At 40.6% G+C, this 23,959-nt stretch overlaps 1 protein-coding gene across 5 annotated transcripts in view; it reads right to left on the bottom strand.

The window, feature by feature from the left end:
* The window catches only part of cnksr2a (connector enhancer of kinase suppressor of Ras 2a), a 554,785-nt gene that overhangs the window by 393,942 nt on the left and 136,884 nt on the right, over nt 1-23,959 (bottom strand). For all 5 annotated transcript variants that reach the window (XM_063050993.1, XM_063050994.1, XM_063050991.1 and 2 more), the window contains exons 2-4: nt 20,664-20,827; nt 15,464-15,666; nt 1,961-2,048 (exon numbers count right to left, since the gene is read on the bottom strand). In XM_063050993.1, the coding sequence (XP_062907063.1) occupies nt 1,961-2,048; nt 15,464-15,666; nt 20,664-20,827 (455 nt within the window). The remainder of the gene's footprint in view (nt 1-1,960; nt 2,049-15,463; nt 15,667-20,663; nt 20,828-23,959) is intronic.

Genomic DNA, 23,959 nt, shown 5'->3' on the forward strand with positions numbered 1-23,959 from the left:
GAACTTAATGCCTTGACTGATAAGAGCAAGCATTCCATAAGCCTTCTTAACCACCTTATCGACCTGTGTAGCCACTTTCGAGGAGCTATGAACTTGAATTCCCAAGATCTCTCTGCTCAGAAACACTGTTAAGGATCTTGTACTGAACAGTGTACTGTCTCCTTGCATTTGCCCTACCAAGGTGCAAAATCTGACATTTATCTCAGTTAAACTCCATCTGCTTTTTCTCTGTTCATTTCTGCAACGGATCAATATCGTGCTGTATTCCTTGCCAGTCTTCTACACTACTCACAACTCCACCAATCTTGGTATCATCCACAAACTTATGAACACACCCATCTACATTTTCATCCAGGTCATTTGTATAGATCACAAACAGCAGAGGTCCCAGCACAGATCCCTGCAGAACTCCAGCTTGAACAAGACCCTTCAACCACTATCCTCTGTCTTCTATCTGCAAGCCAGTTCAGAATCCAAACAGTCAATTCACCACTGACGCCATGTACCTTAATCTTCTGGATTAGCCTCCCACGAGGGACTTGGTCAAATGCTTAAATAAAAATCCATGTAGACAACATCCACTGCCCTACCCTCATCAATCTCTCTCATCAACTTGTCAAAAACTCAATCAAGTTGGTAAGGCACAACCTGCCACGTTGGCTCTCCCTAATTAGGTAATAGGTTTCCAAATGCTCATATATCCTATTCCTAAGAATTTTCTCCAGCAATTTCCCTGCAACAGACAAAAGACTCACCGGCCTGTAGTTCCGAGGATTTTCCCCAGTTCCCGACTTAAATAGAGGTATAACATTAGACACTCTCCAGTCCTCCAGGACCTCGCTTGTGGCTAGAGAGGCCAAAAAGATACTGGTCCAGGGCCCAGCAATCTCGTCTCTTGCCTCCTTCAATAACATGGAGTAAATCCTATCAGGCCCTAGGGACTTATCCACCTTAATACTAATTAGGAGTAACACTTCCTCCTCCTTGGCCTCCAAACACCCTAATGTATATATACACTCAGCACGGACCTCCTGGTGCTCCACATCATTTTCCTTGGTAAATACTGAAGCAAAGTCTCATTAAGTGCCACACTCGCATTCACTGCACCCAAGCAAATGTTCCCCCCTTTTATCTTTGAGTGGTCCTACCCTCTTGCTCTTGATGCATATATAGAATGCCTTGGGATTTCACTTTAATCCTACTTGACAAAGACTTTCCATGCCCCTCCTGGCTTTCCTTATTCCTTTTGTTAGTTCTTTTCTAGATTCTTTGCACCCCTCATGTACTTTGTTAGATCCTAACTTCTGAAGATTTACATACTTTTCCTTTTTCTTCTTGCCTAAATTCATCATCTCTCTGGACATCCAAGGTTCTCTTGTCTTTCCATCTCTGTCCTTCCTTCTAACAGGAACATACCCTTCCTGTACTTTGTACAATTGATCTTTAAACACCCTCCACTCTCTGACATAGATTTGATAGAGACAAGGTATTTCTAATTAACGCTTCTTAGTTCCTGACTAATGCCCTCGTAATTTGCCCTACTCCAATTTAAAACCCTCCCACAAGGACCATATCTGTCTTTACTGTAAAGTTCTGCAGAGATTATAACTTTAGCTGCAAAATATTGATAATCTATTTTATTGATTGGAATACAACATTAGAGACAGCATAATATCAGTCACATAATTGTTTTAAACCAGATACATTTTCTGCCTTCAACTCCAACTTTTCCACTAAGATGATTCCCTTCTTGCTTATTTTAAAACTGTCGACTTTTTATTAAACAAGGCTTACAGAGTTCAATACATCAAGATAAATATCTGATGTATTGAATCAGCAGAAATTGATCATTTCAAATCAATCAAACTAAAGATGGCAAAAAAAATAATCACTGACACAAGGGCTCACTGAAGAAACAAAGAAGCAACAGAATTTCTCAAAAGGGTTATGTTTCCCTTACTTGTTGTACAATAGTAGTCAGTTCCAGGCAGAGCTGAATGACATTGTTTCGAGTAACTGAATAGTCTGTCACAGCAGCAAATGGAGATCTGGGGAAAAAGTAAAGTTGTAAATATAATTAATATAATGCATAACAAAAAACAATTGCAGGTCAAACAGCTCTATTTTACAAAGTCCAATACATCAATAATAGAATTAATTAGGCTTTGCCTAAAGTAACAATCAACGTATTAAAATTTCAATACAAGTCGGAACACAGGATTAAATAGTGAGTCAATCATTCTGAAAAATGTAGCAGGAAACAGTAAATTCAAATGATACAATTTAAAAATATAGATCTTTAGTTAAAATATAAACTACAGATGATCTATTTTAAGTGAAAAAGAGGAAGATTCATTGGAATAAATATATTTTCCAATTTTATTCAAACCATAAAATGCAAAAGTTGTCACATTTTTCAAGTCGCATGTGTAGGATTTAACATATAGAATGGTCAACTGGTGCTTGACCTTACAGAGCTCTACCACTGAATGGTAGTATTTGACACAAGAAAGGATCAGTTAAAATATACTTCCCAATTATGCCACATTCCTCCTCAGCATAACTCCAAGTGCTTCCCACATGATAAGCTATTTTGAATGCAGAAAGCAAATGAGGCAGCCTTTTTCCCCCACACAGCAATATTCTACAGCCAGCAGTAAATGGAATATCAATATAATGTTTAGATGTTGACAGATAAAAAACTGTACCCGACACAAAGAAAAAGATAGTTGCATCATGTCATGGAGAATTCTTGCTGTATTTCATGGAGCTGATTGTAATACAGTATAAAGAATCCTCTGATTGGTGACCCAGCTGAACTAATGGTCCAAATTATGTTCATAAGGTTGCATTTAATATGTTAATAAAGTTAAAACGGGGGGTGATCAAGGAACATAAAGAGCATCTGAAACAAGAAGGCAATCCAGTGAGGAAACTTGCCAGCTAGTTTCACAGAAAGTGAGTTCACAGAAACACTGATAACATGACACCCTTGGGACTTTGTTAGTGCCAGACGAGCAGAGTTTCTGAATTACTGGATGTAAGTCTATTAATACCCAAACAATTTTCTAGTTTATCTTTGGTTTAACAATGATATAAGAAATCTTACAGTGAACTCAGTAAACTTACGGGGAGTGGGTCTCCAGGCTCTAGATCTGGCTGCAAACTGACACACATTCCTGACTTCTACAGTTTCAGACCCCACCCCTGTTCCAGCTAAACACCGTGCCCACAATCCAGATTCCAAAACCAGCAGTATTCCAGACTCGAAGCTCTGGCCACATATCCTGCTCACATTCCAGACTAATAAACAAGCCAGATTTCCAAAAAATTGAATCCCAGATTACCGAATGTTCACTGGATCGCAAATCTATCATTATATTTCCCAAGATATTGTCATCGGACAGTCCTAGATCTAAAATTTACTGTTTATCATAGATCCACAGGCACCCCAATAATTCTTGTATCCTGGAAGACTCTGCATTAACAATGATGAGGCTTATAGCTATACGAGTGCGGTGGGAATAACCTCACAGTAACGTCTGGCATCTACACATGCACAGCTGAAGAACGAAGTCCAGAAATTGCTGTCGGAGCTCCTCCACAGTTGCATCCTCTTAAAAACTTAGCATTGAAATGGTTGCAACAGCATGAATTTCTCTTTCCTCTTTTAATACAACCTGAAAGGCCAGTCCTGTACCTTATCATTGGGTGATCTGTCCTATATTCTTGTTATGTGGCTTTATGTGCATCAGCTTTCTTTGTGTTACCACCCTTTTGATGTTCACTGGAATGTTTATATCACATTAAAATGCAATACAAATGAAACGTTGTGTAATACTTTACTTTTTATCGTCTTTGGCACATAATAGACAATGCTCTATAGGTGTGCTTGGTTTCATTTTGAATGAGAACTTAAAAAAGAACTAAACATGAAATTTTACACATGCTCCTATGCGAAAGGATGACATGGCAGACTACTATTAAACTATCCAATATTTATTTCGTGGATTAAAAACTCTTCAAAACAAAGCAGAAATGTGCCTGCAACTTTGTCTGAGAGAATAGTCATGAGTTGCAGAAAGTAGATTTGGTTACCCTGTGAACAGCTTTACCAAAAATGAATAGGCACTCTTGATTCACAATCAGCTCAACAGTATGAGATAATGGAAGTTGTCCCTTTCAGAGAAACACAATGTATAAAGGACCCTGCCCAGTATAACAAAGTGGTGATTATTCAAAACTCTTTTCATTTAAATTAAGACAGCTAACCAAAAGGAGAAATAAGATATTTTAATAAACTACAGACTGGAAGATTTAGATGTATGTCAGAAATGTATTTAGATATTGCCCAAAGAGTTAATAATATAATAACATGCATAAAGTCATGAATTAGAGAGAAATCATTTAGCATGATTCAGGTTTTAATGGGGGAAGGGTGTGGAAAAGTGGATGTGTGGCGAGGGAGTTGAATGTTGAAAGAGAGGGATTGTTCCCTAGAGATTTTGTATTTAAAAGCTTCCTGTAGCCAAAATGAGCTGTAAAATCAAATGCCAATTGAGGCCGTCTTCACTGGGTCAATCATTATGCAGTTGCCTCCCCAGTAACTTGTCTGCCAGCATGCATGCAGTTGATCGCAAGGCATTCGGTAGTTTGGGCTGCACCTGATGCTTTCTCCTTACAATTGCATTGTGCAGATGCGGTGCTTCAAGAAAATTGTGTCAAAAGTCTACATTAGAACAGATCAGATATAGATCTTTGATCACATATGTATTAAAATACACTGAGAAGTGTGTCATTTGCATTAACAACTGACGTGCATAAGGATGTGCTGAGGACAGCCCGTGAGTGTCACCACACACTCCAGTGTCAATATAACATGCCCACTATGCTGAGCAGAAGAACACAAAACACATCATACAACAAAGAAACAACAGTGAAACAAGGCCCGTTCCTATTTGTGCATATCTGGACAATTCTGGGTATGTCCACTACATGCTTACATCAGAGACTTGAAGCTGCATTGCACATTATTATATTGGTCCAGAACAACCTTGTTTGATAGTCATTTCCAGGCAAAATCCCACCAATCACAAAGCTGGACCCCAGGCCCCTCTGAGCATGAACAACATCCAAAAAGTGTCAGAGGAACTCAGTGTGTCAGGCAGCATCTATGAAGGGACACTTTGGTTTGAGACCCTGCACCTAGAGGTGAAATAAACAGTATAAAAAGATAGAGGGAAGGAGTAGAGCAAGAACTGGCAGGTGATTGGTGAATCCAGGTGAGAGGAGATGATAGGCCAATGAGGGAGGGAGCACAGAGAGAATGATGCAAGAAGATGGGAGATGATAGGTGGAAGTGACAAAGTGTCTTTTGGCTCTTCAGCCCTTTGTCATTTCCACCTATCACCTCCCAGCTCTTGCTCCACACTTCCCTCCATCATTTTATACTATCTGTCTCCTTTCCTTTTTCTAGTCAGTCCTGACCCGAGACACTGACTGTCCATTTCCCTCCACAGATGCTGCCTGACCTACAGACTTCTTCCAGCACCTTTGTGAGCTGCTCCAGATCTCTAGCATCTGAAGTCTCTTGTGCCTCTCCTTCTGAGCATGAACCACATTAGTGTGCCTGATGCTTCATCAGCATCAAATGCTCACCTGATGTTTCCAATCTTCCTACTGGACACGTTTAGCCCAAATCTACACAAATTAAAGCAGAACTATTTGGTTGAAAATTGGTTAAAATAAGTTTGCTACATCAGCACTGTAGCACACCCAGTATTAAGCAATTTTGTGATCTTTGCGTGACGAGGATAAAATGGCATTAGTGCAAAACACCTAAAAAGATAAAATCAGTATTTCAGTACATTCAAACAGATCAATCAGTATTGCATATTGATTTTGTGTGTGTTTTCAAATATCATCAAACTAATTCCTTTGGTTATTCAGTAATATTTCAAAACTAACTTTCTAAACTATTGAAAAGTTCATGCTTATTAAGATGAAAGAGAAAATATCACTCCAGATACCGGGGGGGGGGGGGCGGTGAGGTGAGCGAGGAAATAAAGTTAATGAGATCAGGGCAGAATTGAAAGCTGTCACAGATATACTCAATCAACAGATATCTATTTCCCTCCCCCCTTACTTGTATCAAGCAGCTAACTTGAAAGTTTTCACTCTCATATAACTACATTTTATTGAACAAATGTATCTGTGAAATGCAACATAAACTATTTATAATGGAAAAAGAACAGCTAAGACTTCCATATAAAAAGAATTGGATTTCAGGAAGATTACAAACATAAGTATGACTGAAGATGTACAATTATACAGCATATTGTTGTTTCACAAACAATATTTAAGGAACTATTATCCTTTGGAAAACATGTTCCTCATACACAAGACATGCCAATAATTGTATCCATTTATATAACCAGAATGTATTATTTTATTATATGCCAGCCAAAATAGCATGTGAAAATTGTGGTCATCATCTGATCAATGAAACCAACCAATTGGTTAATCTCTCACATTTCATTTACTTGATATTCATTCATCAATAGTGTTATACTTTTACTCTGTCCACCTAAATCAATACCACAACATTTACCTATGAGAGCTATAGTCACCTCATTGCTTGTACTACAACCTTCCCTCACATGTTTATCCATCTCAGAAAGGTCAATAGAAGGTTAAAAGAAACTAATTCACAAATATTGAGTGATAATGAAAATAGGAAAATGTAAAAGTCACAAACTGTCAGCAAAAAAAAATCTAACAGTATTGCCCAGGTTTTTGAATAGTAATTAATCCATAATTTCTTTTATTTTGGCAAATTTAACCATCATTATGTTAGGAGCTGTGACATCCAAAGCAATTCTAACATATCTGTCAATTAACCAGTAGAGAAGCTGTCCTTGCCTTTTCTGTCTGATGAAATTTGGGAGTAGATGGATGACTCTAAGTGGGACTTGTGAAGTCTCCAGCTTCCACGCTACCCTCAAATCTACCTGGCCCATTTCCAACACTTTCCTTCCTTTCTCAATTTCTCCATCTCTAACTCTGGAGACAGCTTATCTGCAGATATCTTCTATAAACCCACTGATTCTCACAGATACCTGGACTATACCTCTTCCCACCCTGTCACTTGGAAAAATGCCACCCCCTTCGCTCAGTTCTACCTTGTCCGCCGCATATGGTCTCAGGATGAGACTTTTCATTCCAGAACTAATGAGATGTCCTCCTTCTTCGAAGAAAGGAGCTTTTCTTCCTCCACCATCAACGCTGCCCTCAACTGCATCTCTTCCATTTTGCGAATGTGTGCCTTCACCCCATCCTCCTGACGCATCATCAGGGATAGCGTTCCTCTTGTCCTCACCTACTACCTCAGCAGCCTCCATGTCCAGTACACAATCCTCCGAAACTTCCACTATCTTCAATGGAATCCCCCACCACCACGCACATCTTTCCCTCCACCCCTCCCCCACTTTCCTCAGGGATCACTCCCTACACGACTCACTTGCCCACTCATCCTCCCTAATGATCTCCCTCCTGGTACTTATCCTTTTAAGCGAAACAAGTGCTACACCTGCCGCTACACCTCCTCCCTCACTGCAATTCAGGGCCCCAAACAGTCCTTTCAGGTGAGGTGACACTTCACCTTTGAGTCTAATGGGGTCATCTATTGCATCCAGTACTCCTAGTGTGGCCTCCTGTATATCAGTGAGACCCAATGTAGATTGGGAGACTGCTACACCAAGCACCTACGAAGATCCCCGAGGAGTCCACCAGAAAAGGTGGGATCTCCTTGTGGCCACCCATTTCAATGCTACTTCCTATTCCCATTTTGACGTGTCAATCCATGGCCTCCTCTACTGCCACGGTGAGGCCGCATTCATGTTGGACATCAACACCTCATATTCCATCTCGGTAGCCTCCAATCCGGCATGAAGATCGATTTCTCGAACTTCTGGTAATTGCCCCCAGTCCTTCACCATTCCCCTACCCGTTTCCCTCTCTCACCTCATCACCTTACCTTCCCATCAGCTCCCACTGGTGCTCCTCCCCTTCTCTTTCTTCCATGGCCTTCTATCTTCTCCTATCAGTTTCCTCTTTCTCCAGCTCTTTATCTCTTTCACCTATCAGCTTCCCAGCTCTTCACTTCACCCCTCCCACTCTCCAAGTTTCACTTCACCACTTTGTACTTCTTCCTCCCTATCCCCCACCTTCTTGCTCTAACTTCTCATTTTTTTTTCCCTTCCAGTCCTGATGACGGGTCTCAGCCCAAAACATTGACTGTATATTCTTTGCCATAGATGCTGCTTAATCTGCTGGGTTCCTCTAGCATTTTGCGTGTGTCGCTTGGACTTCCAGCATCTGCAGATTTTATTGTCTTCTTCATTCTAGTGCCTGGCAAACACTCTGAAAAGTGCATGCAGCCCAACCAGTTAAAAGACTTTAAAAACAGTGACTACTGGGCACTTTACAGATGTCTCATGAATAAACAACTTGATTTATATTTTTTGCAGGCTTAGAGCTTCTAGTTAACATCTGTTGTTTAGTTGGCAAGTAGCTTAGGACTGTTGTGGAGCCCAAGATAATTCATCTGCAAACCAGCTAATGAATGCAAGTGCAAGCCTTCGTGAACAATACAAGGACAGTTGTCAAGGTCTGGGATAGACGTTTCCATTGCTGTTTCAGTCTCAGCCCATGCTGTTCTTCTCTAACCCTGCGAGCACATCTATCTTCACTTTCCTCCCCATATCTTTATCAACTTCCCATTTCAGTGCAAGGTTCTGATAAAGGTCTTCAACCTGAAATATTAACTCTATTTCTCCTTCCTCCAATGCCGCCTGACCCATTGAGTGTTTGTTCCCAGCACTTACTGTTTTAATCCCCATATGTGCATTGGTGTTATCCACCCCAACCACTGCATGCGATGAGTTCCACACTCTATCAACTCTGGCTGAAGAGGTTTCCCTAAGTTCCTTAATGGAATTATTAGTCGCCTACAGTATTTTAACAAGCCACACATCTGGACTCTCATAAAAATTGAAATGCTGGCCAGAAAATTAACTCACAGAGTCCCGCGGCTGAAAATCACTTATGGGTTGAGTTGGGAGATTGTGACCATTTCTGGGTTGCGTCTTGCCACTCTCGAAATTCAACCAAGCACTTCCTAAAGTGGTAGGAAATGCATGAAAACTGCAGCTTCATCACTGTGGACATTGTGACAAAAGAACCAGTTATCAGAAGATTGATGCCGATAAGAGGACAATGGGGGAACATGCAAGGTGCTAATAAGAGAGAGACGAGAGGGATTAACGAAAAGGAGACAGAGATCCAAGTATTGTCAGAGACCGGTGGCTTTGAACCCTGAACTGTTTGAAGTTTGATGGACAGGCGATACCCCAGCAGGGGGATAAAAAGGGACAGGTTCGCTGAGGCGAGACACGACTCCACGAGGTAACGAGACCCTGGAAGCAGTGTGCCCCCACAAGTTGGTGGGAGTTTTGGAGGTCTGATTGCAGGACCAGCCATAGACGCACAGGGTAGAAAGGTATGGGTCGGTGGGAACCCAGTGTGTGTGTCCGCCCTTGCCTGGGTGCCGGATTCACTGCAGAAGAACAATCGTATCTGGAACGGAGGGGTCACAGTTGGTGACCTCAGAAGACATTACAAAGGGCTCGCCCGAAAGCTAACTGCCAGGAATATCGGAGGTCTGTTTGGAATCCGTTTTGAATATTCATTCGCTTTCGCTCTCTCTCTTCTCCCCGCCCCAACGGCACAACAGCGATTACTGCGAACTGAACTGAACTAAATTGAACTGAACTTTGCGTCACTTGAAATTGATCATTTACCCTTAGACTGCGATAGAGCTTGATTGATCCTATTATCCTAGTTCTGGGTACATGTGTGTTTTATCACTGCTAAACTGTTGCAATTATATCCTTTTGATTAGAGTACTGTGTTGCTTATTTCTTTAATAAAACTTTCTTAGTTCCAGTAATCCAGACTCCAACTAAGTGGTCCATTTCTGCTGGTTTGGCAACCCAGTTATGGGGTACGTAACAACATTTACTGTGGTAGCACGATACAGCTGCTGGCCTGACAAGCAACAATCCTTTAACCGGGACTAATGTGGATCTCTAATGACTGGTTTCTAAAGTCTATTGTGGACATTTCAAAAATGCAAGAATGATGATATTTTGTGGCCCCAATATCCAAAGAACAGGATGCAAGACAACTAGCACAATAAAGAGTTTGCAGAAACCATTTAAGAAGAATTTAAGTGAGGTAGCTGAAAGCAGAACTAAACAACTGTCGGAGCAGGAAAGTCATTTGAGAAGAGGACAACACCTTAAGTGGATGACAGCAGCAGACAATGGCGGCATTAAAGAAAAGTATATTATCAAAGTGCAGAAGAGCACTTGCAATATTTAGAGCTCCATCAAACAATAGCTTCTGTTAACTCCAGATGGCTACCAGTGATGGTTTCATCCATGCAAAATCCAAGACAATGTGTGTGTTAATACAGGCTTTGCCCAAGAAGGTTCCCACAGAGGCCTTTCATCTCTGAATTTGCACAACCATGGAGACTGACGATCACAGGGAAGATATTTTTAGGAGTAGATTACGGACACATGCATGTTTGGTGAATTCAAGTGGAGAGATGCAGCGTAAAGAGATCGGTGGGGGCGGGGGGGTTAGAAAGCTGAGGGACATGGAGAGAGGATTTTACAGTAAGGGCAATCACAGGAGATGATAATGGAAGATGAGAGACCAGTGGATCATTGGTATGGGAAGAGATTGGAAGGGGAAGCAGTAAACTTGGGGGAAGGTGGGAATGTGTTGGCCAGACAAATACTCACGAGCATCAAAGAGGTGTTGGGATTCATAAAGTAAGCTTTAACGAAGGACGTGTGTGGAAAGAGATAGATGTATTGTATTCCCAGAGAGCGGTCCAGATAAACATAAGCTCTGAGTAAATAAGGCCAACATGATTCTCAATTCCTCCACCCTCCCACCCTGATTATGAGCTACTTCTGTGTCATAGCTCACTAGTATTCACAGGCCTCACCCATACTTTATAATTTTGTGTAGGTGCCATCAAGATAAAAACGGGCTTCTGTGTATATTATGTAATGCCCTGGTTATGATTTCTACTGCAATGCATTTTAGCCATTTTCTGCAAAAGCAGTGTGTCCTGCTGGTAGTATGTTTGAGTTTCAGCTAAGATAAGAAGCCCTGCTGTTCAACTTCGGGATGTTTGTGTCAGCCAATCAAGATGGTGGGATCTGGAGAAAGCTTTAAAGAGAGTGGGGTGGAGAGAGACTTGTGACATACAGTAGTCTGATTTGGGGTATATTTTGGTGAGATTTGTGGAGTGGGACAGAAGGGAAGATGCCACAGAAACCCGTGGGAAGGAGAGTCCCTGTTGCAAGAAGTGTTTTGTGCAGATGAATGGCTGCAAGGAGGAGGGCCCATACTCCTGAGGGAGAGCTAGTCTGGCCAAGATGGAGTTCAAGGGAAGTTCAGACTGTGGCGGGGGCTTTCACGCAAATCACGGGCTTGGCGCCATGACTAACGGTTATACCAAGCTTTGGAAGAGATGAGCTCCAACGGTTATGTGCACATTTAGACTGGTTTAACTGTGATGGGCCCTTTTTTTTTGTTTCTTTCTTTTCTTTCTCTTAATAACTGTTTGATAAAGCTGAAATTATAATTTTATGTGGTGTACGATCTGTTATTTCTTGCTGACCGACAATTATGTGTGGGCAGTACTTACTCAGAATTCACTCAAATCGAGGTTTCTTTAATCGGAAAATCACAACGTTCCTGTTTGGTTGAACTCCAAATCATACCAACCCTAGACATATATCATTTATGAAAGGAGACCTTCTCACCCAGAATATATATCTCTCCCAGAAATTCCGTCACATGGAGCTCTGTACAAAAGAACATAGTGCTACACAGTGGAATTCTATCTAGTGTATCTGAACTCCAGCAAATTCTTGGGTGGCTCAGAATCACAAGATATCGCTGACTAATTAGCCAGTTAAGAAACATATTATGCAGCTGAACAACTACCAGCTTAAAGGCTCCTTCATATCTGACAGTGGATGTCCACCCCAGACAGTCAACTGTAAGATGAATACATGCTTCATTCATTTTGAGACGTGTTAGTGACGGCTTTGTGGCAACATCTGATCTTCATTTGAAACCCTGATCTGTGGTTCGGTATTGATATAATATGGAAAAACCAACATGAATTACAGACCAACATTGACTCAGAAATAACAAGATGACAAAGAGCATTTATTCGATTCCACATGTGTGCATGCACAGGGTAGGAGAACCTGGAGAAGGACTGTCTATGGGGGGAGTGCACAGCTCGAAGGGTACCTCCACCATGCCACTGAGACTGAGCCTGGGAAAGGCCCAAGCACCTCCATCCGCCACCACCTCAATGACTCACACCAGCCAACGCTGCAATAGGACTTGCGGATCACAGGTCGGTCTCTTCAGTCACCTCAAGACCCACAAGTGACCAGATCAAGCACCAGGAGAAGAATCATACCCAACTACGAGTGATCGCTGATGATGATGGTGATATGACAGAGAGTCATAGAAAAGTACAGCACGAAAACAGGCCCCTTGGCCCAACTAGTCTGTGACAAACCATTTTAACCACCTACTCCCATCAATCTGTACTGAGACCACAGCCCTCCCTACCACTCCCATCCACGTACTATCCAAACCTCTCTTAAACATTGAAATGGAGCTCCAGCATGAACCACTTCCGCTGCCAGTTTATTTCATGCTCTCATGACCCTCTGAGTGAAGAAGTTTCCCCTCATGTTGCACTTAAACTTTTCACTTTTCGCCCTTAACCCATGACCTCTAGTTGTAGTCCCACCCAACCTCAGTGTGTGCATGGATGTGCCAGCCTGTGTCTCACCTTCTAGCCAAAGACATGATACAGAATTTTCAAAATTCTGAATCATCGAGTTAAGAAAGGGCAAGTTTTATGAAGACAAATTTGCCAATCCTCCACTTGTCATGCTCACCAAGATGTTTATACATTTGTCTTTTTTGCTGTCCTTGTACTTTATAATCATTAATATACGTTAACGAAAGAACCCCCTTTCTTTGTTTTCAGAATGACGATTAATATCCCCAGCATTACCTTGTCTTAAATGTTACAACATTCCACCCCCAAGACAGCCTGAAGACAGGAAGTGTGAACAATGGTATAAACATCACTGAGGATCTCACATGGTCTGTATATAGCGGCTGTGTGGTGAAAAAAGCAAAACAGCACCTCTTTCACCTCAGACAATTGGAGAAGTTTGGTGTGGGCCCCCAAATCCTAAGAACTTTCTACAGGGGCACAATTGAGAGCATCCTGACTGGCTGCATCACTGCCTGATATGGGAACTGTACTTCCCCCAATCGCAGGACTCTGCAGAGAGTGGTGTGGACAGCCCAGCACATCTGTAGATGTGAACTTCACACTATTCAGGACGTTTATAGTGACAGGTGTGTAAAAAGGGCCTGAAGAATCATTGGGGACATGAGTAACCCTAACCACAAACTGTTCCAGCTGCTACCATCCGGGAAGTGGTACCGCAGCATAAAAGTCAGGACCAACAGGCTCCAGGACAGCTTCTTCCATCAGGTCATCAGACTGATTAACTCATGCTGACACAACTTATTTCTATGTTATATTGACTATCCCGTTGTACATACTATTTATTATAAATTACTATAAATTGCATATTGCACATTTAGATGGAGACGTAACGTAAAGATTTTTACTCCTCATGTATGTGAAGGATGTAAGTAATAAAGTCAATTCAATTCAAAATTGCATTTAAAAAGTCCAGAAGGGGCTTCCCTAAAACCCCGTTCAGTTTTACAGCATATCCTCCTTAATGTTTTTGACTGTTTTTTTCATGGACATGGAGAGCGACATCCCGAAGGAAGCCAAACTGTGGCCAAGTAAGCCTTAGTCACCAGATACTGAGGAGGAAAAAAGGTATTGGAAAGGCCACATGACAAGTTCAGTAGCAGTTTACATATTTCAGCAAGATGGTCTGTACTGTCCAGTACCACCTTCCAAATGAGATCTACTTTGTACATTCTGCCAAATCATCTTTTGCTTTAAAGACAAGAAATGGAGATAAGACACCTGGGGAAGGTGATAAGAGACATCAATGACCGGGAGATTGCAACACACATGGAGAAGTGTCCAAAAAGCCAATGAGGGAAGGGCAGACTGTAGGTCTCCTGGGAGAGATCAGAGACCTCAGGGGGAAGAGATTGAACGGGCTGGTTTTGAAGAAGCAAAGTATGGGGGATATTGAAAAGAGAAATCCAAGGCTGCATTTATGGACCTTAGCAGAGGGAAGAATAAGTATGGATTATTACAATTACTTGCACGGAAGTGTTTGTCTAATCATGGTGGCATTTAGAGCAGTGGTGACACGTGAACTGCATCTAGCAGGTTGTGTAAATAAATTTCCCAACTGGATTTTCTTTTATTGCTCTGTTTTAACACCTGGATTCCAGGCAGCAAGATTAAATTTAAAATGGAAGGCATGCAACCTCATAATCATACTTAAATCTGATGTTCCATGACATTTACAATAGCAATAAAAAGTTTAAAAGTTAAAGTTAACCAAAAAAAGTTTAAATAAAGTTCATAACAAAATTAAAAAAAAGCTAAAAAATATAAAATGTCAAAATGCCCCCCAAACAAATGACTTATCTTGTTTCTCCTAGTTCCAGGATAGGAACCCCCCCCACTCCGCCCCCCCCCGCCACTGAAGTGAATGTGATCTCAGATCATACGCCAGGTCTGACCACTGTAATACCAGAGAATGGATTTCCCCATCAGATGCCAGGGAATCCCAGCATGCCTGGGCTCTGCCAATATAATCCCTGTAGAGTGCAGTGATGGAGCCGAGTGACAGATGTGTCGACACCTGTCACTCAGCACGAACCGGACTCACAGTGGGCCGACACAAATCCAGGATTTACCTGGGAGCGCTGAAAGCTGGTAGTTACCTTCAGGACCAGCTGCCACAGGCAGCATGATTTGGCTCAATGAGCTGAAGGAAGCAATGTCCAAGCAGAAAAATCTCCCATAAAGTCCTTGTAAGCACATTCCCCCCAACAAGATCTTGGGATCAAACATTTTGATAGCTCAGGACTCTGCCCTTATAAAGAAATTATTTATTAAGAGTCGACACCTTTAAATAGGTTTTCTTGGACTTCTAAAGCTCCGAAATAATGAAATGAAAGACAAAAATGCTGCTTGTAAGAAATTGGAGATTTGCAATGTTTAAGTATCAAAGAAACCTATACTTTCATTAATTCCAAAATAATCATGTTCTCAGTCATCCAGATTTTCGGTCTTTCCCACTAAGTGTAAAAAGGGTCTTATTCAAAGAATTACCTGTCCAGCCATGCCAGTAAGCTTTTAGCTGCACCTATAAGATCCACCACTGATGTCAGGAAATCATTAGGTAATCTCCTGGAGGACCTTCCATCATAGTGTCCACTCCTCCTTCGACCAGTTATAAAATTCTGAAGATTTTTGGCAGATGCATTCAGTTTGTGGGATAGTGTTTTAAGGTTCTCTGTTTCAAGCCCATAGTTCTGAAAAAAAAACAAAAGCATTTTGTACATAAGTTTGTCATTTCCTGACAATTAAGAATGGCTCAATTTTTTTTTAGACACTGTTTTTCCTATATTATTCAAGCATAACATTGCACTGAGCATAGCAACAAAATAACACCTCGTTTGTTCAGGGTGAATAGACTTCCCACGAAGAGTCAAAGTGAAATATTGCACAGTAATAGGCCATTTAGACCATCAAGACTGTGCCAGTCATCAACTACCTATTTATACTAACTTGACATTAATGCTATTTTTTCTTTCCACAATCCACCTATTAAATCAAATTTATAAAGCATAAATTTCATTTATGATTTGCCTCCCCAAAAATCCCAATTTATGCCAAAGGATCAATATAGTGTAGTATTGTTAACCACATCCAATGCAGCCTTGTTTGTAGCAATAAACACTCAGTTTTTGAAGTGATTTGGGATATCAAGTTACTTTTCTTCTCTCTTTCTCTACTAGAATAAATGTACTTACCCCAGGCAACAAAATACATTTATATTACACTTTCAACGAAAAGCAATCCACTACACCCTCTATTTTGTGCTATTTGAAATTTTCTCACAAATTATGTACAAAGGTAAATTAAAAACATGTTTAGTTAATGTAACATACAATTTCATTGTGTGGGACAGTACAAACAGCAATAAGACAACCCTCAAGACCATTGTTTTCCTACCTCACAAGTAAAATAATACTAGACTTTACAAACATATACATCTACAATGCCTCTGCTAAGTGTTAAACTGCTATTAATACTCAATATTTGTACCAAGGTACATCAAACACCAAGTAGTTTGGACTACATATTCTTCAAACTTCAAATCTGTTCATCAAAAATAGCGAAGCTCCCATGAAACCTCGTTCTCCAATGAAACCATTTTCCAAGGAATTAATTTGGAAGTGACAACAGTCATAACATTGGTCAAACATTACGGGTGATCTTATTATGTATCTTTTCATTCTCCATCTTTTTGCTGTAAATTCATATGGCCAAGAATTTCCGTAATGGTGTGTAATGATGAAACAATCACATTGACAATTCTGTATCCTGTGCACTTTACATTTTCCACTCTAAGTAATAATTCGGGTCAACTGTCAGACTTAGAACTGCAATAAACGATTAAGTTGACAAGTCAAAAGAAAGGTATAACTTTGATAAAGGTTGATTAACTTTCCTTACTGGGTAATGAGCTCATGCAAGGAACTGCCTGTTTGTTCCTGGAAACCAGAAGTATGAATTGCTCATCAAATCAGGAAGTTGTCTAATTTTTATTCTTGCCCGTAGCTCATATTGAGATGAATAAGATATCAGAATATTATATTAAAAGATCCGATTTTTCTTGCTTAAGTACACGTTTGATTCTCTTTCCTCCGTGTGGATCTGGGGCAGTTCACATCATTCATACCATTGTCAGAACTGCGCCATTGCAATTTTCATTTTGTATACGTATCTGAGTCTGCTACTTTTTATCTAAACATCTAGCAGCTATTCACTCAGTGGCTACTTTGTATCTGAACGCCTGCCGTTAATGCAAATATCTAATCAGCTCATGTGGCAGCAGTTCAATGCATAAAGCATGCAGACACGGTCAAGGGGTTCAGCTGTTGTTCAGATCAAACATCAGATTTGGGAAGAAATGTGATCTGAGTGACTTCGACCATGGGATGATTGTTGGTGCAAAACAGGATGGTTTGAATATCTCAGAGACTGCTGACCTCCTGGGATTTTCGTGAACAACTGTCTCTAGAGTTTGCAGAAAATGGTGCGAAAAACAAAAAAAAATCCATTGAGTGCCATTTCTATGGGCGAAAATGCTTTGTCGATGAGACAGACAGAGGAGGACGGCTGGACTGGTTCAAATTGACAGGAAGGACAGTAACTCAAGTAACCATGTGATACAACGGTGACATGCAGAAGAGCTTTGAAGTAGATGGGCTAGAGTAGCAGTCGACCATGAAGATACACTCAGTTGCCTCTTTATTAGGGACAGGTGGTGCAAATAAAGTGGCCACAAAGTGTATTTATGTAGCTGCCAGCAGTGAGTGAAAAATTAAATGATGGTTTATCCATCCAGGATGACGTTGGGAAATCTTTCTTCCATTTACTGGGGAAGAATGATTATATATTCATGAGGGATGCCTCATCAATGAAATAAAAAGCAACCTGAGCACCCATGTACATTTTCACACGGCCTTAGATCACCTGGGCAATACAAACACCTATGTAAGATGCTGTTCATTGACTATAGCTGAACGTTTAACACCAACTTTTCTACAGTCCTGGTCAATAAGCTACAGAACCTCTGTACCTCCCTCTGCAAATGCATCCTCGACTTCCTAACCAGAAGACCACAATCTGTGTGGATTGGTGATAACACCTCCTCCTCGCAGATGATCAACACTGGTGCAGCTCAGGGATGTGTGCTTAGCCCACTGCTCTACTCTCTCTATACCCATGACTGTGTGGATAGGCATAGCTCAAATACCATCTATATATTTGCTGATGATATAACCATTGTTGGCAGAATATCAGATGGAGACGAGAGGGCATACAGGAGCAAGGTATATCAGCTGGTGGAGTGGTGTCGCAGCCACAACTTTCCACTTAACGTCAATAAGACCACAGAGCTGATTATGGACTTCAGAATGGGTAGGACGAGGGATCAGAAGTTGAGAGAGTGAGCAATTTCAAGCTCCTGGGTGTCAAAGTCTCTGAGGTTCTAACCAGGTCCCAACATATCGACGCAGCTATAAAAAAGACAACACAGCAGCTACATTTCATTAGAAGTTTGAGGACATTTGGTTCGTCACCTAAGATACTTGAAAACTTCTACAGATGTACCATGGAGAGCATTCTGACAGGCTGCATCACCGTCTGATATGGGGGGTGTGCGTACTGCACAGAATTGAAAGAAGCTACAGAAAGTTGTAAAATTAGTCAGCTCCATCTTGGGTACTAGCATCCATAGTGTCCAAGTTATCTTCAAGGAGCGGTGCCTTTGAAAGGCACCGTCCATTATTAAGGATCCCCATCACCCATGATACCTTCTCAATGTTACTGTCAGGTAGGAGGTACAGAAGCCTGAAGGCACACACTCAGTGATTCATGAACAGATTCTTCCTCTCCACCATCTGATTCTTAAATGGAGACTAAATGAACACTACTTCACTTTTATTATTTCTGTTTTTGCACTATATTTAACTATTTAATAAGTATATGCATTATGTGTGTGTGTGTGTGTGTATACACACACACACTTACTGTAATAGATTTACTTATTTATTTTTCCCTTTATTATCATGTTTTTCATTGTACTGCTGCCACTAAGTTAACTAATTTTAGGAAATATGCCAGTGATATTAAACCTGATTCTGATTTTCGGAAAAGAAGCTGCACAGACCAAGTGAATTTTGATGAAGGGCATTCAACCTGAAATGAGAATGCTGCATCTCTTTGCACAGATGCTGTCTGACCAGCATTTCATGGTTTTCAGCGAAGTGAATTATCTGGTTGCAATGATTTCCTGAGGCTTGTTGGAGGAATAAAAAATAAAAGCTGTCAATCATCACAAGTTTAAGACACAGGGCCTTGAAAAGGTACAGCACAAAACCCAGTAGTACGATGTGAATCACACATGAGGAAATCTGCAGATGCGGGAAATCCAAAGCAACACACACAAAATGCTGGAGGAACTCAGCAGGTCAGGCAGCATCTATGAAAAAGAGTAAACAGTCGACGTTTCAGGCCGAGACCCTACATCAGAACTGCAGGTGCTGGAAATTTGAAATAAAATTTTATCTGTGAAGAGTAAAGTACGATTAATTGGTTACCTTTGAGATAAATTCTGCCTGTCCAATACCAGGAGCATTATGCATAGGCAGAATAGTTTCCTATTAAAAATAAATGAAGGTGTGTGGAGTAACTCCCTATGAAAGTAATCAGTGAGTAGTCAGACAAGGTTAAGCACAGTGAATATTCAAGTAAATAAACATTCCGGAATCTATTATTTTGGAGACAGGGGAATTTATACACCATTTCCAAGCAGGACATGAAAAAGAACGTAACTAAGCTAAAAGTATGTCAGCATTCCATGTTTCCTTATCTAAGCTATGTCCAATTATGCAACTTATTACGAAATAAGTTATGAAATCTTTTTGATAACTTAGTCCAACCGTAATTAATTTAGTCACAAAGATAATTTGTCATTCAGCAGGCTAGGTCGGACTTCTGTGCATTCAGTTTTCCTATCACTGCTATATTACATTTCTTCAAAGGTTACTTTGCCACTGTATTGTTGTTGGAGGTTGATTTTACTCAAAGTGCCTTAAAAAACAATGCTGTGTAAAGGTACAATGATGACAAAAATATTGGATTGCAAAGCATTGGTAATTATGATTATGTTCAACAAGCATTATTAAAAGCTCCATTCAGCATGACATTTACCTTCTTTATTAGCATGCCTCCATACAGATTGTTAATATAAAAATCTTGTTAACTCATAATGCTCCTCACTAGTCCTATTGAAATATGATCACTCGAAAAACAGAATAGAAAATAACTGAAGAATTTAAAACACCCGGAATCCAATACATTTATAAACCAAACAATGCAACCTTAAGCTTCATCAAGTGGATATCCGTAATTGTTCTACCATCCCACTCCAACCAAAGGAAAGGTAAAGGATAAAAGGAAAGAAGTAAGTGGAACATTATACATCTTAACGTCCGTTGCATATGGAAAATAATGCCACATATTGCAGGATATCAATTGTACGTTATAAACAAGGAAGTAGTCATTTTGGATCTCAAAGAGAAATCTCTACCATTAGTCCCAATCCCACTCTTCCCCAACAGCTCAGTAAAAATTCTGTTTCTGGGAAGATACTATCTCTACTGAAGACAGATGAGTTGGGATTCTACTTTTTAAAAGTGATGACGGCAGGAAAGATAAAGTCAGTGGTTGCACTTACCAAAGCACACAACAGGTCTACTGCCTCTAGGATAAGTTCCTGGTGGCCAATGCGTGTGACGCCAAGCTCATCTAGTTCCTGGTGAGTAATACGCAGAAGTTGATCTCCGCTGATTTTTTCCCTCTCAAAGTTCTTTATGTATTGCTGGAGACAATCATCAAGGCCTAATGGTTAGGAATAGAGAAAAAAAATCTGGTGTAAAAAATAAATTTAAATATGCAGACTGTCCCAGTACAGATTAGAACAGAAGTTAAATCAGCTATACCGCTCTTGGAGATTAGCTATTTATTACCAAACTTGGAGCCATGTGTAACTGCAGAGAATACCTGCAAAAATGTTTGTAGTTTTAATTTCCCCGTAGTTCCATGTGCTCCACAACTAATCAGCTTTGAAACATTGAGCAACAATATTAACTTTTGCAGGTCATAACTTGATATTCAGTGCAGTTGATGTGGATGTTCAAATACACATACCAAAACTGAAGATGAAAATACACAGTAAATATTTCAACAATTCAGTGCCGATCTTGTCACTTTCAGCGCCAGCTCCCTTGTCTCTGACCCAGAAGGTTGCAAAGACAAGGTCCAGCCTGACATTCCAGTGTTGTGTTCCAGGTGCTTGCTGACATACAAACACTGCATAACAAAATTATCATTTGGTTTTGTAACTCCTGTAAGAAAACATCTTTTTTAAATATCTTAATGATAAAGTTGTGTGAAAGGTCTACAACATTTTAGAAGCTGAAAGCTGGAGTAAGCAAATGGATCCTAGTGCCTTTTCTACCACTTCATAACATTACCAATACTGAATCTTGTAAATTATGAAAGTAATTCAATTTAATTTTGTAGTCAAAATAGTGATCATGAAATACTTTGGATATTGCATTAAGATCCCCTTCTTTCAAGAACATATTAAATTAAAATACTGCACTCCAAAACAGGCAGCAATGACACATAATAAAAGCCCTTTATGATAAGTACACCTATTAAGCTTTTACTTCATACAGTGATAATATGTTGTCTTAACTTTTGTGAAAAATTGTGTGTGTTATTTGGAGATGGTGAACTTCAGTTATGTACATTGGGAATCGGGAGTGCAGTCACTGAAACCTTAATACAATCAGTTAGTCATAGAGCGCTGATTAGAAAGGAGTTCATGATGTTGCTCTTTGCTTTCTCCACTTCTTCCTCAATCTCTTCTCAGTCACTGCTGCCAGAAGAAAAAGTCTATGATGTCTGGTTGGACCATTATAAATAAGAAAAGGCTATAATCTTCTTGAGCATGCTGTGCCATTTTTATGGCTGGGCTGTACAATCTGACTTGTGACACTCGGGCTACAAAATGCGCCAGTCAGGAATCAACAAGATCGAGTTTGCCAGGATGACACTGTAGCAGATTCCCCTCTGCTTAGGATTGGCACCCGAGGATGGTTATGCCAAAGAGCGATGGAATTGTATGGCATGGAATCAGAATCAAATTTAGGTTTAATATCACTGGTATATGTCATGAAATTTGTTAACTTTACAGCAGCAGTAAAATGAAATACATGATAAATAAATATAGAGAAAAAACTGAGTTACATTAAGTGTGTGTATATATATATATATATATACACACACACATATATATATATATCCATTAAATAGTTAAGTTACCTATTAAATGCTCCCTATAGCGTGTACCTCAAAGAGCCTCAGACAACCAAGACCAGCTCCTGGCCTTCACGTGTGGCTTAGCTACTAAGCCTGGCAGAACCATTTCTACTGACAGGAGAAGGGGCAAAGGCGGGTTACTGGAGCCTTAAAACATGTTGCTTTGGGCAGATGGGGCTTGTCAGCCATGATTAGCAGTCCACCTCGGAGAAGGAGAGTTGTGATCTCAAACCTCTGCTGCCTTACAGCTATACCCACTCATTGCGAAAGCTTCAAGAGTACCACCCAGTTTTGCGAATCTAGACAGCTAGAATGCAATATCCATGGTCGACTCTGACTGATGGAGACCTTGCCTCACCGCACCAAATAGTTCAGTGAAAATAAGTGGTGCCAAAAAAACCAGAAATAAAAAAGTAGTGAGGAAATATTCATGGGTTCAATGTCCATTTAGAAATTTGATGGCAGAGGGGAAGAAGCTGTTCCTGGATCGTTGAGTGTGTGCCTTCAGGCTTCTGTACCTCCTACCTGATGGTAACAGTGAGACGAGAGCACATCCTGGGTGGTGGGGATCCTTAATGATGGACATCACCTTCCCAAGGCACCGCTCCTTGAAGATATCTTGGGTCCTACAGAGGCTGGTACCCATGATAGAGCCAACTAACTTTACAAGTTTCTTCAACTTATTTCGCTCTTGTGTCCCTCCCCCATACCAGATGGTGATACAGCCAGTCAGAATGCTCTCCACAGTGCATTCGTGGAAGTCTGTGTATTTTAGTTGACAAAACAAATCTCCTCAAACTCCTAATGAAATATAGCCGCTGGCTTGCCTTCTTTATAGCTGCATCAATAAATTGCGTCCAAATTAGGACCTCAGAGATATTGACACCCAGGAACCTGAAACTGCTCACTCTCCCCACTTCTGATCCCTCCATGTCAATTGGTTTGTGTTCACTCATCTTACCCTTCCTGAAGTCCACAATCACCTCTCCGGTCTTGCTGATATTGAGTGCAAGGTTGTTGCTGCGACACCACTCAACCAACAGGTATATCTTACTGCCGTAACCCTCTCTTCACCATCTGAAATTTTGCCAACATTGGTTGTCTCATCAACAAATTTCTAGGTGGCATTTCAGTTATGCCTAGTCGTAGGTATAGAGAGAGTAGAGTAGTAGGCAAAGCACACATCCCTGTGTTGAACTGGAGATGTTATTTTCAATCTGCACAGATTGTGGTCTGCAGCCTATAAGTGTCCATGCTGATCAAGATGCATATCCAAGTTAATGCCATTTCCTACTATTTGGCCATTATCCCTCTAAGCTCTTGCCATTCATATACCTGTCTACAGGCGTCCTAAATATATCCAATATACTAGTCTCAACAACTTTGCTTCCATACAGTATATCAACCATCCGGTATCTGGCTCTCGTGCTTGCTGATGACTACACATTGTTTCCTTCACAAATGATGAATCTGCAAACCTCGCATGTCCTTTCCTGTGTTAGGAAAAGTGGCCTCTTTGCTAACCCGGCTGAATAAAGGGCATGTACCCAGAATTGCTATGTCAACCATTTAGAAGTAAATAGGAATAAAAACAAAATTAAAACTATCGTGAAAGGAAGCCCTGGCAAACACAACTGCTCTTAA

This window comes from Mobula hypostoma, chromosome 6 (assembly GCF_963921235.1).
Source record: "Mobula hypostoma chromosome 6, sMobHyp1.1, whole genome shotgun sequence".
NCBI classification, from domain to species: Eukaryota; Metazoa; Chordata; class Chondrichthyes; order Myliobatiformes; family Myliobatidae; genus Mobula; species Mobula hypostoma.